The sequence below is a fragment of the Aethalodelphis obliquidens genome, unplaced genomic scaffold, assembly GCF_003676395.1.
Source record: "Aethalodelphis obliquidens isolate GAN/ISIS:26980383/991018 unplaced genomic scaffold, ASM367639v1 scaffold7, whole genome shotgun sequence".
Classification (NCBI taxonomy): Eukaryota; Metazoa; Chordata; class Mammalia; order Artiodactyla; family Delphinidae; genus Aethalodelphis; species Aethalodelphis obliquidens.
Window position 1 is genome coordinate 48,817,995 of NW_020837951.1, and position 16,964 is coordinate 48,834,958.

The following is a 16,964-nucleotide window of genomic DNA, read 5'->3' on the forward strand; positions in this document are numbered from 1 at the left end:
TACAAGATTCCACAATAATAACCCGTTCAGGAGGGACCATTTTGAAGGCTGATATAATCTATGGTAGATTGTTTGCAAAAATAGCCATAATTATTCCTTCCCTATATCCAGTAGCTCCTCCCATCAAGAGATAGAGTCCATTTCCTCACTCTTTGAATCTGAGCTAGCAGAACAAGTTATCCCAGTTGAGGCCCCCCTAAACTAGCCAGCTCCTCACTAACCTGGCAGATGGCTTCAGATGCATGAATGAGTCCAACCAAGAACTGAACTGCCCAGCTCAGCCCAGATCAAATTGCCACCTTGCAGAATAGTGAGTGAAATAAGTGGTTATTATCTTAAGCCACTAAGCTTTGGGGTGTTTGCTATACACTAAAAGCTACCTGATATAGAACCAATTCTAATCCTAATAAAGGAGTTAGATGTGATAATCCTTTTTCTTATAATGTTTTTGACACCTGGTCTCTGATTTATGAAGCTGATACTCTTTCATATTGTACAACATTCAACAAAAGTCATTCATTCATGGTATTGGCCTGTTTCTTTTCAAGCTGATCTGAATATAAATGGCCAAGACCTCACCTTACGTATCACCTGAGATGAAGGTGGAATCAAGAGAACTGTGTTTGAGTCCTGGCTCTCATACCCAATTTGCCTCTGTCTACCCTCATCTTTATGAGAGAGCCACTAGAGAAGGGTTTCAAGCCTTTTCTGAGATCGAACTGCTTCTCATTTTCCCAGACCTTTGTGATGACTTAGACAGATGTCGAGGATAGTGTTAGATGTAAAGCCCCTAAGCAGGATGGCTAAGAAAGTGGTGCCTAGTATGATGTCTATTGGGAAAACTATCAAGTAAAGCTTCATCATTTTGCTTTGGGACCACTAAAATGGTCCACTTAAAGCTTTTCAATGAATGCTTTTTCTACAAAGAGTGAATATGCAAATTCCTTAGCATGTAGACGAGGCCCTTGGTGATCTGGTTCTCATCTGACTGTCCACTGTCATCTCCCACCACTTTCCTAGATGTGGCCATATGAGATGCTTCTGTTCACTACTACAGATTTTCTGTCTCACTGGTCTCTTATTCTAGTCACTATTACTACAACTAATTCTACACAGTCTTTAAACAGTTTCACTCAGATGCACCTGATAGATGCCTTGTCTTGGGCCCATGCCAACTGCCTGTTACTTCCTATATTTGATGCTAAGTTTTGTGCAGTCATTTTGGGCTTGGCCCTCGGCAGAATCACTCAGCACCCATGCAAATGTAACCTAGAAATAAGGGAAGAGAGAGTAGCCAATGCTGAATGGACAGTTATCCCTGGCCAGTGCAGGAAGGGAACCTGTGGACAAATGCTTCTCCCTTTCTTCCCCTGGGTGATGGCTCTGGGACATACTTCAACATGGTTTCTCAGCTGTTCCCCCCAGATCAAGCAGCCAGATGGTCATAGCAGTGGCCAAGTCAGGGATGCATCCTCGTATCAGCTCTCCCTCTTTCCCTGCTTTGATGCCTTTGCCCCACACTTGTACTCCTTGGGATCACATCTCCAAATGTACTACCTGCATACAAGCCTATATCTCATACTTCACTATCTTGGGAATTCTGACAGTATTCTACAAGGCAGCCAGGTAGAATCACTTGCAGTTCCCTGAAGCTGCCATACTGCTTAATGGCTCCATGCTTTGCACCTGTCATTCCCTCATCCTGAAATGCTTCCCTACTCCCTGATGTTCTTCTTGATGAATTCCCACTCATTCTTTAAGATGCTCCCAAGGAGAGCTAACTGTTCTTCTCTGCGTGGTTCCATCATCTCTAGAATTTAACTGTTATTACCTTACTTATTGTAATTCCACAGCAATTATAGTTCTGCGGCCTAATGCATAGTGGGTCCTCAGAAAATATGGAATAAATCAAGATCGTAGAGAGCCTACACTAAATAACATTTATGGTTGCCCCCAGTCCTAAGATGTTTCATCTTACATTATGCACATGTAGCTTATGACACTGGTGGTTTTAACAAATAAACAATTGTTTTAAAAGGGCCTTTAATTGCTTATGCTTTAATTTTTGAATGGGTGATCCTTGTCATACTGTTATCTGAGAGACAATATATCAGCCCACATTAGGCCATTAGAGGCCAGGAAAAGGGGAAGCCACCCTTTGAAGGTTTAGGATACACAGTGGGTGTGTGAGCTGCAGTCCTGGAGTTAAACTGACAATATTTGTTCACTGACACTAGAAACAGGTCAGAAAAAATTTAGATACTTTCTGCTGGATACATTTCAGTGGATGTCTAAAACTACCATCAGTTTGAATATATCCTTTCCAAGAGCAGACACCCCTCTTTGGTGCGAAGGGTAATAGGGTTGAGATTACACTGCTAAGTGAAGAATTGTGCTTTTCACGTATAAGCTGTCACAACTGTCCCAGGTCATGTGTGGTCTCTTACTATCATGTAGTAAACTCTGGTGGTGAGGCAGTGCGGAAAGAATGTGGACATTAGAGCCCAATATTCCTGAGATTCAGTCCCTGCTCTACCACTTGTTGCTGTGTGGCCCTGGAAAGGCACTTCTCCAACCTTCAGTTTTCTCATATGAAAAATGGGTACTTTCACATACTTTACAAGTTGTGGTAAGGATGTGTTATCAACTGAATGTTTATTTATTGAAATTTATATGTTGAGATCCTAATCCCCAATATGATGGTAATTGGAGGTAATTGGAGGTAGGATCTTTGGGAGGTGATTAGGTCATGAGGGCCAAGCTCTCATAGATGGGATTAGTGCCCTTATAAGAGTCCTCAGAGAGCTCCCTTGCCTCTTCTGCCATGTGAGGACACAGCAAGAAGACTGCTGTCCATGAACCAGGAGGTGGGCCCTCACCAGACTCCGAATCTGCCAGCACCTTGATCTTGAACCTCTCAGCCTTCAGAACTGTGAGAAATAAATGTTGTTATTTAAGCCTCTCAGTCTATGGTATTTTTGTTATAGCATCTCAAACTGACTAAGGATATAAAGGTCCCAGCACAGTGCCTGCATGTGGTAAACGCTCCATAAATGATCACTAGATATTACTATTTCCCCAGAAGAATAACTGTTAAAGTAACTTAAAGAACAAAACCAAGACATAAAATTCCAGTGCTATATCTGTAGGTATCCTGGGCACCACATAGCAAAATTTGCTACCCCTCTGCATTGTTGTACATAGGAATAAAAAGATACAATCTGTAAAAAATTTTATATGGTTAGAAAATTGAAAGGTGTCTTGAGAACCTTTAGGAAGTTTGCATTGAAACAGGTGAAATGAAGGATGGAGAAGAAGGCAAATCCTAGAAGCAATTTACTGGGAAAAAAAAAATACAAAAACAGAATTCTCTGTGTTGTACACTGTGTCAATTATTTTCTTGGAATAAGTATTGAACACACTAAGAAGTTTTTGCATTGCAATTTTTCTTATGAAGTTTCACCCCAGCCAGGTGAAACATTCTTCGAAGTTTTCAAAGAGACAATGCAAACACAATCATATCATTTTCTTTAAACAAAACCACACCAAGTTAACTAACATGTGCCCTTAAACCAGGAACAACGTAAATAAAGGAGCAAAATGATGAGTAATGGAATTTCTACTGCATGCGCTTTTGTAAGACTTTCATAGATTTTGTGTATGGGGAGGAGGTAGAATGTCATCTACAAGTTAAACAAGTTTAAACTCAACCTCTGAAGTAAGCAAACAGATAAGTAGCTATAATTATTCTCATTTTCTAGATGGCATCACTGAGACTTAGAGATTTTAAGTAACTTTCTCAAGGTCTCATACCTAGTGAGTGGGGAGCCTTGATACCATAGTTCATGGGTCTGTTATAACCAGGCCTGGTGACCCTCCTTGCCCTTTTCAGAGACTCCCTCTCTCCACTGCTCACTATTTTTGTTTTGTCCTCTCTTCCGTGTCTAAGACATGGCACGGCCTGTTACCCAGAGGATTCCCTTGTGGTCGTCCACCACAGCATGGCCCTCTTCTCAGATCTGTTGTTGCTAGCCTTCTTGGTGTTCCTGAGAAATGGAAGAAAACTATCAACTCCCTCCCCGAGAAAATCATACATACAGACAACATCGTGAATACAATGGACTCGAAATAAAGCTGACTTATTCTTGATCTTTCTCTACTCCTCTTGTAATTTAGTTTCTCCCCATTATAACATTTTCTAGGGGTCTTGCTAACTAAATGGTTAGTTATTCTTATATACATCAATGAAGGCTTGTAGGTTCATTTATTCACTCCATGGACATTTTTGAGCCTCTGTAGTGTGTAAGGTACAATAGTAAGCCCTGTGGGGATTCAAACGGGAATTTGATAGTACTCTGCCCTCAATACACTGCCAATCAGAGCTAATGAGACTCATTTTTTGTTTGTTTGTTTGAGTTATCTCTTTTCACTAGATTCAGTGTTGAAAGGCCATGAGGCTGCAGCTGCGGTAGCTTCTTGCTACCATGAGAGGACAGCCTGTCTGAGATTGGAGCCAACTCTGAAAAACCAGAGCAGAGAGATGGAGAGAGAGACTGATCCCAGTGACATAGTTTTATCCCCTACATCAAGCTATGCCTGAAGTCGGCCCTGAAATGGCCTTTCTTTCTGTTACAAAGGGTAACAAACTGTTCCCAACCAAAATAGTCCTAACATATACAAGTCTTTTTTGTCATCTTTTTTAACTTCCTTGTCTTTCCAGATACAGTCTCACACACTCTTAGAGCTCTCTTAGAATCTTCTACTCAGTGCTGGAACCTGGTCGAACCAAGGCTGAATCTCTTCAACAGCATCCCTAACTGATGCAACACTGTCCCAGACTCTCCGAAGCAACAGGAGGGAAAGAGAGGTCAGTGGGAGGACCAAGCTGCACATCTTCTTCTTAGTCAGGCAAAGGTGCGTTTAGGATCCGAGGCCAAATCGATACTCACTGGGAAGGTGGCTGGAACCAAAGGCTCTCAGAAGGACCCAAGTCAAAACTGTCAGGAGGAACGTATGCAGAAAATCTGTGTGGGTTGTACCTCTGTAGTGCAAGCGCTAGGGGAAGAGGGGGTAGCCATAGGAGATAAGCCAGAGAGTACAGTGCCAAAAATGGTAAGATGCAAAAGGGGCAGTATTTAGATACCGTCTCCAAAGAGCCAGTATTTAGATATCTGTCATAACAGAAGGTATTCAATATCCAAGAAAGAATTTGAAATAGCACCAAACATTTTAAAAGTTATTTTCTTTTAATCCCTCCTCCACTCACCCTGACTAAATGATCATGAAGATGAGGGGCAGAGGAGGAAGATAAACACAGTTTAAGCACAGAGAGTCTTCCCTTTTATCATCTCCAAACTATGAATCAGGCCCATGCTGAGGGAGAAAGATGATTTGCTTGAATGAGAAACTGAAGTTTTAATTTGAATTGGACTTTTTAACATACCTGAATGTGTGGCGGCTCCTATACCTCAACCAGACTGAGAAGCTATGGGATCTGCCAAGGGGTGGGGAAGGGAGAATTCTCTAGGGTATGTTTGAAGAGAGTGTTGGAAAGAAAAAACAAAGCTGTTCCTGATTGCACCCTACCAAATTAAGCCAATTCAACAAATAGGTTATGCTATAGGTTGCTCTGTGGTGTTATTCCCTAGACTTATCTTGAGGTAGACCATAAGAAACAGCACTATGCAACTCTCTGTAAGGACCCTTCAGGAAATATCTCTATAATCTTAGTATCAGGGATAGTTCTTTTTTTCTGGGCCAAATGATGTGCTGTTATCCAATTGGTATACCAAGTAAAATTGAGAGGATCAGTGAGAAAGGTCTATTCTTTGTTTGTTTGTTTTTTTTTTTTGCGGTACGCGGGCCTCTCACTGTTGTGGCCTCTCCCGTTGTGGAACACAGGCTCCGGACGCGCAGGCTCAGCGGCCATGGCTCATGGGCCCAGCCGCTCCGCGGCATGTGGGATGTTCCCGGACCGGGGCACGAACCCGTGTCCCCTGCATCGGCAGGCGGACTCTCAACCACTGCACCACCAGGGAAGCCCCAAGGTCTATTCTTTAGGGAGTATTTTTATCACTGACATTGTTTACAATTGCTGACACATGGTGATAATAAGAAGTAGATCAACTTTTAGCCTAGTTTATTGTAGTTTATACATTTTCTACAGAAAATGCACCTCCTTATTGCCTCCACCCATTGATGGACTGCTTCATCTGTTTCTATCCTAAGAACACTGTAAGTCATGTTTTACAGATGAGTTTTCCATCTTTTTCAGTTTCTAGAAAGTGAGGACTCAAACTGATATATCTCCTCCCCTGTCTGCCAGCATATTTCTATACTAGGTCTGAGTCCTGGGCTTAAGTTTACATCATCATATACTTTTTTTTTATTTTTGTCCATCTCTCTTTTATTTTTAAACCTACCTCTAATTAAATTGTCTTTGTGTGCATATTTTTGTAAGCTCTTTAAATCCTTTTTCCAGCAAGATATATAAGCAATGTAATAAACAGAAAGAATGATTTTAAATGCACATACTGAATTACCTACCCCACATGTGTAGCATCCCACGCGCAGTTCATTCTAGACACATCATTTTTCCCATTTCAAAATGCAGTAAATGACCCCTAGAATGCTATTTCTGGTTTCCTTAGGAAACAGCACCATGTGGCATAACTCACCTACCCCAGTAGTGTGATCTCCCTTTGGTCCTGTGTAGGAGGTAGGAGTTTCTCCCCTCCTCCTGTGCCAGCTGCTCCGGTTCCTTCTCTCCTGAGTAAATGCACATTCATCTTGTTCGAAAGTACACTCTCCAGGTGGAGTTGGAAGCTTCTCTGCAAGGAAACAGCAGGTGATGCAATTGCTGAGGCTCTTTCAATGAATATGTATTCCAAGGCTCACTGGAAGCACGTGCTGCACGTATGGGTGTCGCCTGGCCACATGCCGCACATGAAGAGGCAGCCCCCCTCACCAGAAGCCCACCTAAGCCACGCTGGTGCTTCCAGCTAGAGGCTGGACTCCACCCTAGGTTCTGCCAGAGAGGCAGAGAACAATCAGAAATCTAGATCCAAAAGTATGGGAATACTTTGAGAAAGAAACTTTCTCTGACTTGTGAATTTATTTGTGTGAATGAGCTTATAAAGCTCTGAAAATTGGAGGTATGTTGCCTCTATGGAAACATAAAAATAATAAAACGGCATGCAGGAGCATTCTTCAGAAATCCAGAATGAGTGAAGGGAATCCTCAGAGCAACTCTATAGCTGCTTTGGAGGAGGGGGAGAATGTGAAAGAATTAAATGTGATTTTGGAGACATAGCTTAATATGTGAGGAGCAGGTTACTGAATTTTTCTGTGCCTCAGCATTCTTATTTGTAATGTGGGAATATTAGTGGTATCCACCTCAGGGGGTTGTGAGGATTAAATAAGATGATGTATGTAAAATATTTAGAACATGAAGTTCTCAATAAATATTAGCTAAATATAAATTAGAACTTGGTGTTTTGCTGCCTGGAGGTTTATTTTCCATTTCCAAAAACAAATGTTTATGTCTTTGGGTGCTATCTTCAATAACTGTAATAATGATTATTATTAGAGTGGTGTCACCTCCCAACTTCCTGGGGACTTCTTTGGTTGTACCTCCCTACCTCTAGATTCTCTAATAAATAGCTTATCTTTTCCATCTCTTGCATGATAATTATTTTACTTCATTTTATTTTATATACACTACAAGCTAATGAAGGCTCATTCCCTTTTCTACGTCTTGAGTGTAGAGATTTTTATCTTGTTTTATGTTGTTCTTGCAATGCCACACAAATAGACTACAAACAAATTATCTTTTAATTAAATAAACACGGAGATTATTCTCTGGTGCCAAATTGATGCCACAATTTGCCTGTTTGTTAAAGAAATGGATACCCTGAGACTTAGGATGCAGTGGTAATTAGTAGATAGAAACCAATGATTTGGGTTGAGGTATGCACAATTTTCTCATTAGACATAAGGTCCAACACACAGCCACAATATTTGTCACTATCATCAATGCTTGCTCCATTGCTCCACTGTCATTTAATTCACTTGGAAAATATTTATTTATTATCATTTAGATATGATATGTTTACCTAGTCTATGTATAATAATTTCACCAATATTTCTTGAAAACCTGCATGCGTATGAGGCAACAACAATAATAATAACAAAAGGAATTATAATAGAAGGCATTTGTTTTTAAAGCACTGTTTTGTGCCAGGTCCTACACTAGGGAATTTAAGTGTATTATCCCCACTTTTCAGGTAGGTATTACCACCTCTCTTATAGATGAAGATACAGGGGTCAAGTCATATGTACAAAGTCACACATTGCATTCAAGGCATCATTTCTAAATGAGAGAGGCACTTCTGACAAGAAAGGCAAAGGACAGACTAGCACAGATTAAATGTACGTGGTATGTTCTTAGAGAAACAGGACATGCCATGAAATGGCCAGGGAGACAAAAGAAAGCTGAAATGACCGCCGTCTTACCTGGAGACGAGCAGCTTCCCAATTCTATTGTGATGTCATCCAGGGCTACAAGTCCACAGTCCCAAAAACTTTTGCACAGGCTCATGAAAACCACCTGCAATTCAGAAAAGTAAAACTGTGAGTTCTGTCAACCAAAAATTGGAAACACTTACGACCTGGGATGTACTTGACACAACAGATGTGCAGAAGCAAACTACAGGCACCTCTTCATTGTCTGTGAACCACAGATTACAGTGGCATGAGTAATGGTTAACCATTTATATATGACCCTGGGACTACTTCTCTTATTTTTTTCAGTAGAATCAAGCTCACAATGATATGTTGTGTACACTAATGCTGAACTTAGTTTACATTCTTTAAAACACTGGGAGAGGAAAGCAAGAAGTTAACTAGGTGGCAGAGGAAAACCAGTCAACTTTTAAATATTTTCCCCAGATAATCCACAAAGCGCGTACAGGGTGGATGGCAGTCCAAGCTTTTTTACAAACATTTCCAGTGTAAACACACTATTGATTCTTTGGAATTGACTTTCTGGCAATGTGCTTCATTCATAGAGTGAACAAAGTCCCAGTGATTTGCTATCTGGAGACCCAAGTTCCATTTCCAAAGTAAAGATCTATGTCCTTGAGTGTTATCACTAATAAAAGCCCTAAATGCAGTTATTTTATCAGGCCAAACATTTTTACTGTTGTATGTGAAGGAAAAATAAATCTCTACTATAAATTATTAAATTTATTGTGCCAAAGACAGAGAGAAAAGTCTTGGATTTCTTTCCATTAAGCCAATTTAAAAGTCTCCTTTTCATGTATAGGATGAGCAAAGAGCGCTTTTCAAAACATTTATACTAGATTTTCACTGTACTTTGCAGTTTACAAAGCTGCTTCACAGGTATAACCTAATGCTTAATGAGCACAAGGTCATTCAGTCCATGGTCAATCCCTCAAATACAAATCTTAATTCAAAAAAGACAAAGAGATATTACAGAAAGTACAACCCAAATTATGAATAATGAGAACATTTGATTCTTTTTAGGTTCTAATATACAGTATGCTATGTCTTCAATTTATCTGTGTTATCAATAGGATCTAACTGCTCTTTGATGATCAGAGCCACCAGAATATAGAATTTATTTAAAAAGAAATTGAAAAATCTCATGACAGTTTATCACTATGCAAAATATAAAATGTCTTAGGCCAATATCTTCAGAATAACTCCTAATCGTAAGATGTGTGAAAGTTTACTTGGACTGTATTCATATTACTTTAAATTATAAAAAGGATAGTTTGGAGATGTGATAATATATAACTATATGTATTTACAAGGAACAAAATAAAAGGGGCGTTTTGGGTTTTTTAATTTAACTTCCATTAATTTTCTTATCTTTATAAATTCTAGAGATGATCTGACTATGTAAAATATTTTACTTGTAGGATTTATGCGTGGGAACTTGTTCCCCGTTTGCAAAGCAGAGGTCTATGGCATCAGCCCTGAGTACAGTTACATTTTATCAGCAATTCTTCCTGTTCTATGGGAAGGAGTAGTAATCTGTCTCGTAATTTACTGAATTAATAGTGCTGCCCCTAGAAAAGATTTGGCTTTCTTTTCCTTTCGCTTCTTTAAAGTCTGTTTTTGACATGAATGGTGAAAAAGTACTTTTTCAAAATGATTCTGTGGTAGTGAAATGATTCACCATGTAAAGTATTACCTAAATAAGACTCAAACATTTGGCAGGTAAAGATATCTTAAAGAGGAGAAATGTAAACATGCTTTCACATGTTTACTACAGCATTATTTTATAATGACCATAAAACCAAGCAAGCAAGGAAGCAAACAAATGAAAGAACCCAAGATTTCAAAAACAGAGGAAATACACAAATCATGGTGCTACAATCTAAGAAATAGGCAATCATTCACTCTGACAGCTTGTGAATATTATTTAGTAGTAGAGAAATATATTCCTTTCATAATGTTAAGTGAAAAAAAGCTGGTTATAATAGATAAAATAAAGCAAAATAAAATAAGGTAAATTATATCGAACTCATCTAAAAATACATAGAAAAAAACCTTGAAAATTTACCAAATGTATAACAGTTTTGTTAGGTTCATGAAATTACGGGTATTGAATAGAATTTCATTTTCTAAACATTCTTTAATTTTGCTATATTTATAATTGAGAGAAAAGAAGAAGGAATCAAAATATCTATAATGAAGATGTGGAATAATGAGTTACTGTTTTTCAGATTGGCACTGTTTATTATAGTAGCCACGAGGACATGTGGCTATTTAAATGAAAACTAAATAAAATTTAAAATTCATTTCCTTAGGTGCACTAATCACATTTCAAGTGCGTAACAGCCACATAGAGCCAGTGATCAAGTGAGCTGGTTATGGAAGATATGTAACATTTCCTCATTGCAGAATGTTCCACTGGATAGAGCTTCCTGGCTCCTTTTGGACATTCCAAACAAATCTGTGAACTGCCACAGTGGGTTAAGTGAAATGCTAAAGATGTTCTGGACAACAGCAGGCCATTAGGTTATTCCTATCTTAGAACTCTTTCTACACTTAGAATACCGGCCAGACCACATGTTGTTCTGATAAAAGAGCCACAAAGTCAGTCAGCTATGTACTAGATTGAAACTATGGCCTCAAACCTCAGATCTGTTTGGCAGTTGTCTATCAGCATGCCAACACACAAAAGAAACGTGACAAGATCAGCTTGTTTGGTCTAACACATTGGATTTCCACCCTGCTATAAATAATGCTGATAACGTCATCTCCTATTCTTGTGCCGCCATCTTGCATTTTGAGGGCCTCTTGAGGTGGAGAGGTTATTTTAGGGTAGTTGGTGACTGGGTAAGCTGAGGATTGGGCCTGGCTGACACAGGCGAAGAGAAAGCCAAACATTTTGGTCTGTTCTTAAGAACTCTCTCCCTGGGTCCCATTAAGAATGTGACAAGAAGGAAATTGTCCATAGTCTAAATTCTTAAGGGGATTAACCTCTTGTTTATTTATAGATTTTTTTTTTAAAAAAACAGTGTTTATTTCATTTTTGGCAGTATTTCAAAGTAAACAGAATATCTCTAAAGACTGGGAAAAAAATCTTAGGCAACTTGAATAGATACTAATATCTATTTAAGAGGGGAGAAGAGGGACAAAGTAAATTGCTGTCCCTTAGACAGTGTTCTTGATTTTATGCAAATCTCTTAAAAGTTAGGGCAAATTAGATTTGTGTAAATGAATTTGTTTCAGTGCACTAAAGGTTCCAGTCCTTAGGGACCAGTGATACTTAAAATTTTTTTTGATAGAGAATATTAATTGTTGAGAAAACTTAGCTAGACTAACTTTGGAAATACAAATAGGCAGTGAATGGAGAGAGTGATAAATACATATTTGCAAACAAATAATTTTAAATATAGTCAAGTAAGGATCAAAAACATGATTTAACTTACTTCTTATCATATTAAAATTAGACATTGCACATGCTCATTTATCTACAGCAGGGTGTTCTGATCTCAGCCCTATTGACATTTGGGGCCAGATAATTGTTTGTTGTAGGGGACTGCCCTGTGCATTGCAGGATGTTAAGCATTCCTGGTCTCTACTCACTAGATATCAATATCACCCCCAAGTTATAACAATCAAAAATGTCTCCAGACACTGCCAAATGTCCCTTTGGGGAGGGGGGCCAGGGCAAAATCTTTTCTGGCTGAGAACCACCAGTCAAAGGTGGTAGAAAACTGCTATGTGGATTATCAAACCCCACTTGCTAAATTTCTATTACGTGTAGTCCCTATGTGAGGAACTTTCAGATCTGTTACCTCCTTTTTGGATTCTCTGTCAATTTCAACCTGTTAATTCTTCCCAGGCAGAGCAGGACAGTTGTTTACATGTTAAAAGCAGGCTAGATTGAATTAGTTTTCTTCGCCTCTGCACATCACCAGGTGGTAGTTCTAAGGAGCAATGAAATACCCTCAAGCTCTGGAAAGAAAAGGCAAAGGAGCAAAAAAGCAAGGGAGATGGACTGACACTCCAGCTGAATAATCATCCTGGAGATGATCAGGGGTTCACTCTTCCAATTTCCTTCTTCAGAAAACTGCAAATTGTCAAAGGGCAATGGAGTATCTTCTTTGTTTTCACTTGCCTCCCTTTCAAAAAAGAATGATCTACTCCCTCAAAATAACATAATGACAGGGAGCAAATCCTAAGGGTAACTGAGAAAACTTTCCTCATAGTATACAAATTTTAATTCTCTCCTAAAGTTTTTCCCTCCCAGGGGGTGGGGACAGTGGGGTGGAGAGAGAGTCTGTACAGAAACGCAGCCACAAGGCTGGGTTACTCAGAGGGGCTAGACTGCCCCTAAACCTGTAAAAGTCCAGAAAAGTTCTTGATTAAAGCATGCAGGAAAGAAAAAACATTAGGGTTACTAATTATAACTTTATGAAGTGTCATAGTTTAAGTGGTACCCAACACAATGAATAGGGCTTTGCTGAGGGAGGGAAGTAATGAAAGCTTTTGCAGGGAACCACAAACCTTTGTTGTGTAGTTAAAAAAGCATCGTTGGTATTAAAGAGCTCAACACTGGCTGAACTGACTGGTTTTTCACTGACTTTTAAAGTAGTTTCATGGCCTTCCAGAGAGACATCGCTGGCCAGGTTGTTGGGTTAATCCACCACCTACTTTACCAATTGAAGAGCCCCAGTTGGGCCTATAATTAGTATGTGAATGATAGTTTCCAGAAATGGCCTCCTATCTTCACATAGAAACATTTCAATCCTATGCCAACAACACCATAAATTACCCATGTTCGAAAATAAACCTAGTTACGTTCTTGTTATAAGCAGTGGACCTCAACAATTTACCAGAGAGTTTGATTCTGGGTTAAATTTAACTTCTATTCTGACGAGGTTTGAAATCTTCTGGAATCATCTGCACAGATAAATTTGGATATGGCGACTGCAGAGCTGGTGGAATAATTACTCACAAAATTACTATAATCCAGTCAGTGGAATTCCAGAGCCCTTCATTAAGATGCTTTTGACACAATTGCAGGATATACTATACTATGTAATGCAACTGCATTCATTTAACTGTTTGACAATAAGTTGTTAAGAGAATTAAAAAAAAAAACATAAAGCAAAACAAAAATTCTGACATTAGACACTTGGCTAAAAGGGTGGAATTTTCACAAATCCCTAAAGACAGGCTGAGTGGAGCTTTATCTAGAAAAATGAGTATGAGACTTTAGTATTTTTAGAATTCCAGCCATGTTTGGGGAAATAGTTGCTAAACCGTAACAGCATGCCTCATGCAGATACTATATTTGGTCTTCAGATCCCACAAAAGGCAGAATGACCATGTGTTTTTAAATAAGTCTTTAGCTGACCAACACTTTTTTCTTAAAAGATCCATCTGTTTTGTTTCTTTTTTTCTTAAAGACCCATCTGATTTAATTCAGCTCTTGGCTTTCACAAGCAACAAAGAGTGAACAGCTTCCAGCTTTACCCAGCATGAGTCCGTCTGCTTGTAAGAGCCTTCCATTTTAGGGTAGAGGGCACCCTGTGGTAGATTTGCAGATCAGCAGCAAAGTTTTTCATTGTTATTTGTGTGGTAAATACCCAGATCTCTCAACTCACTGATTTCAGAAATCTGCATTATTTTCAAATCATTTGGTCACTGAAAAGGAAAAGGAGTTTCCAGAAGAGACCTCAGAATCAGATATTTTTTTAGAATGAGGAAAAGGCCCAGAGACCCTATGATATGAGCTCAAGGTCATATAACAGCTAGCTGTAGACCCGGCCATGAAACATGACACTCCGAATATCTGATAGAACATATTTCATTATACCAATCTGCTCATTTTCTCCTTTTTGCTTTAGGTATTTTAGAATATGATTCTGAAAGGCTTGAAACTCCCCAATTAATAGCAGAGGACAAGTATGTCTTTGACCTGTATTTATATTACAACTAGCTTCCTGTCATTTTGCCTTATGTATGTTTATAAAGAGTTCTCCATCACCTGGCACCAGAACCTGAATCTTACATAGATCGTGACTGAATTTCAGGGCTGGTGAGTGTTGAAACCTCTCCTCGCAGGCAGTAACCCCGCCTCTCCACAGCAGGTGTTCCCTAACTTCACTGATGTCCTTCTCTCTCTTAGCCGATGACCTTATGTCTGCTCCACACGGAAAATTTAGCCCATAGGAAAGAATCCCCTCAACTCCCCACATCCACACCTTCAATCTTATCTTCATTTGCACCCATTTTCACTTCCTTTCCTTTGTTTTGGGAGTGAGGTCTGTCTGACTCCAAAATTCATGCTCTCTTTTTTGTGGGACATAGATCCTGCACAATCCTGTACAATTAGTATTGAGGGTCTAAATGGAAAATAAACATGAAAAGCCTCTGAAAAAATGAACATTAGAACTAAAGGTGAGATGGTATCATTTTTAGAGTTTTAGGATCTAATCTCACACCCTAATAACGAGAACATTATTATATAAAATTTTCCTATAAGCCTTTCATCGTCACTAAAGGAAATAGGTGTGAATGCCTTCCTGAACATACAATGTGGTTCATCTCCGGCCCACCTCCCTTAGGGAGGACCCCTGGTCAAACACTTCCCTGAGCAATGTAATGTAATCATCAATTTAATTGTCATGCCCAAGGATGAACATCATAATACGGTCCTATTGTGACACGTGGATGGAGATATAAAACGTCAGTCCTACCAGGAGACTTGGAGAACACAATCAATTGCAAAAAAGGCGGAATCTACGTCTTTGTCTTGACTCTCAAGGGCTCACCCCTGCTCTGGATGAATTTCTCTGGGTCAGGAGAAGACAGTGACCTTAGCTAATAGCCAAACAGGAATAATGACTTCACTCTGCTCATGTATGAGACATAGAGACAGTGTGGGTCTTATTTTCATTAACTCCCAGGGCAAAGTGGAGATCCTGACTTGAGGCAGAGCTGTGGCTAAAAGCTTGTATAATGCTAAGCCCATTTTAGCTGTGTTACAACTTATTTAATCAACCCCTACTGATGGATAATTGGGCAGTTTCCAATTTTGCAATATTACAAATACTGCTGTGATGAATATTGGTAGATAAACCTTTGTGCATAACCATGATTATTTCCTGATGATAAAATCCTAGAATTAGAATTATTATGTCAAAGGATATGCATGTTTGGGATCTTTCTTTTTGATACAGGTAATTGAATTGTCATCTAGTAATATTATATCAATTTACCTTCACGCTAGAGCTTATGAGAATCCTATTTCCTTGAATACTCACCTCTCCAGGGCAATGATTTATATATAATATACTTAAATATGTAATTATATATATATATAAATATTTAATAAATGAAATTTAAGTATATAAATAACTCCTATATTATATATACATCTATATATTTTTGGCCTAAAGTGAAAGATTTTTTAATTGATAAACTGAACAATATAGGCAGTATGAATGCAGCTATTAATACAAATATCATACTCCAGAGTATTATGTTTTAAAAATATCTTGATCCATTTGATAGACAAATGTGCTATTTTATTACTTTTTAAATTTCTTTGATTATAAATGAAGTTGGACATGTTTGTGCATTTATTTTCTAGTCATATTTCTTTTTTTCTGATTAGCCTATATATATTCATTGCCCACCTTCCTACTTCTTAGTTCATGTTTTGCTTATTGATATATTAAATTTAAAGCTTAAATGTATTAGGAGTTTGTCATATACGTTGCAAACTGTTTTTTCTGGCTTGACATTTGCCTTTCAGATATGTTTATTAGGCAATTTTTATTTGGAGAAAGACACTAAGGGAGAACTAAATGTCTTGGTTCAGAGACTGAGATGAAATAGGCAGGCCACAAATAGTAATGCGTCTTTGAGCATTGCCTACATTCACATGTAAGCCAATGTTGAAGAGAAAATAGGAGCTCATGACCCTTCAGGGTGTGGTGGGAGATGCATAGGGAGGTAGCTTGTTGACCACCTGGAGAGAGACTTCTACTAGATGTAGGTACTGCAAAGACAGAGCACAGAATGCCCAGAGAAAGCCACACAAGTGAGGGAGAAAAAGGTGGGGATATCTATGCAAAAGGAAATAAGGTATTCTTCTGTGGGAGAAAGTAGCGAGTCTTTACTAATATGTGAATTGCCGATTTCCAAGTAAGTGAATTGAGCTTATACCTAGAGTGTCCAGCAAATACTTACCTGGTCTATGAGCTCAGGAAACCAGAGGATCACCAGAGAATCTCAAAGTGCAAATTAGTCAGTGTTGCCTCATCCAAAAAACCCAGGAAAAGATTCCCTATAAAGGCAGCCATCGTGAGGCTGTGAAATACAAGATTAGGAATCTGGAAGTGTGGAGGGAGGTAGTGTTTTTAGGTTTATAAACAATCTTTGGAATACATTTTTGCTTAATTAAGCTTACT

At 38.8% G+C, this 16,964-nt stretch overlaps 1 protein-coding gene across 2 annotated transcripts in view; it reads right to left on the reverse strand.

Annotated features, from left to right (window-relative positions):
* Positions 1 to 16,964, reverse strand: part of MAMDC2 (MAM domain containing 2) — a 189,251-nt gene that overhangs the window by 27,659 nt on the left and 144,628 nt on the right. Inside the window, exons 12-13 of one of the 2 annotated variants that reach the window (XM_027105708.1) lie at positions 8,515 to 8,608; positions 6,678 to 6,830 (exon numbers count right to left, since the gene is read on the reverse strand). In XM_027105708.1, coding sequence (XP_026961509.1) covers positions 6,678 to 6,830; positions 8,515 to 8,608 — 247 coding nt within the window. The remainder of the gene's footprint in view (positions 1 to 6,677; positions 6,831 to 8,514; positions 8,609 to 16,964) is intronic. The other variant, XM_027105709.1, reaches the window with a different exon arrangement.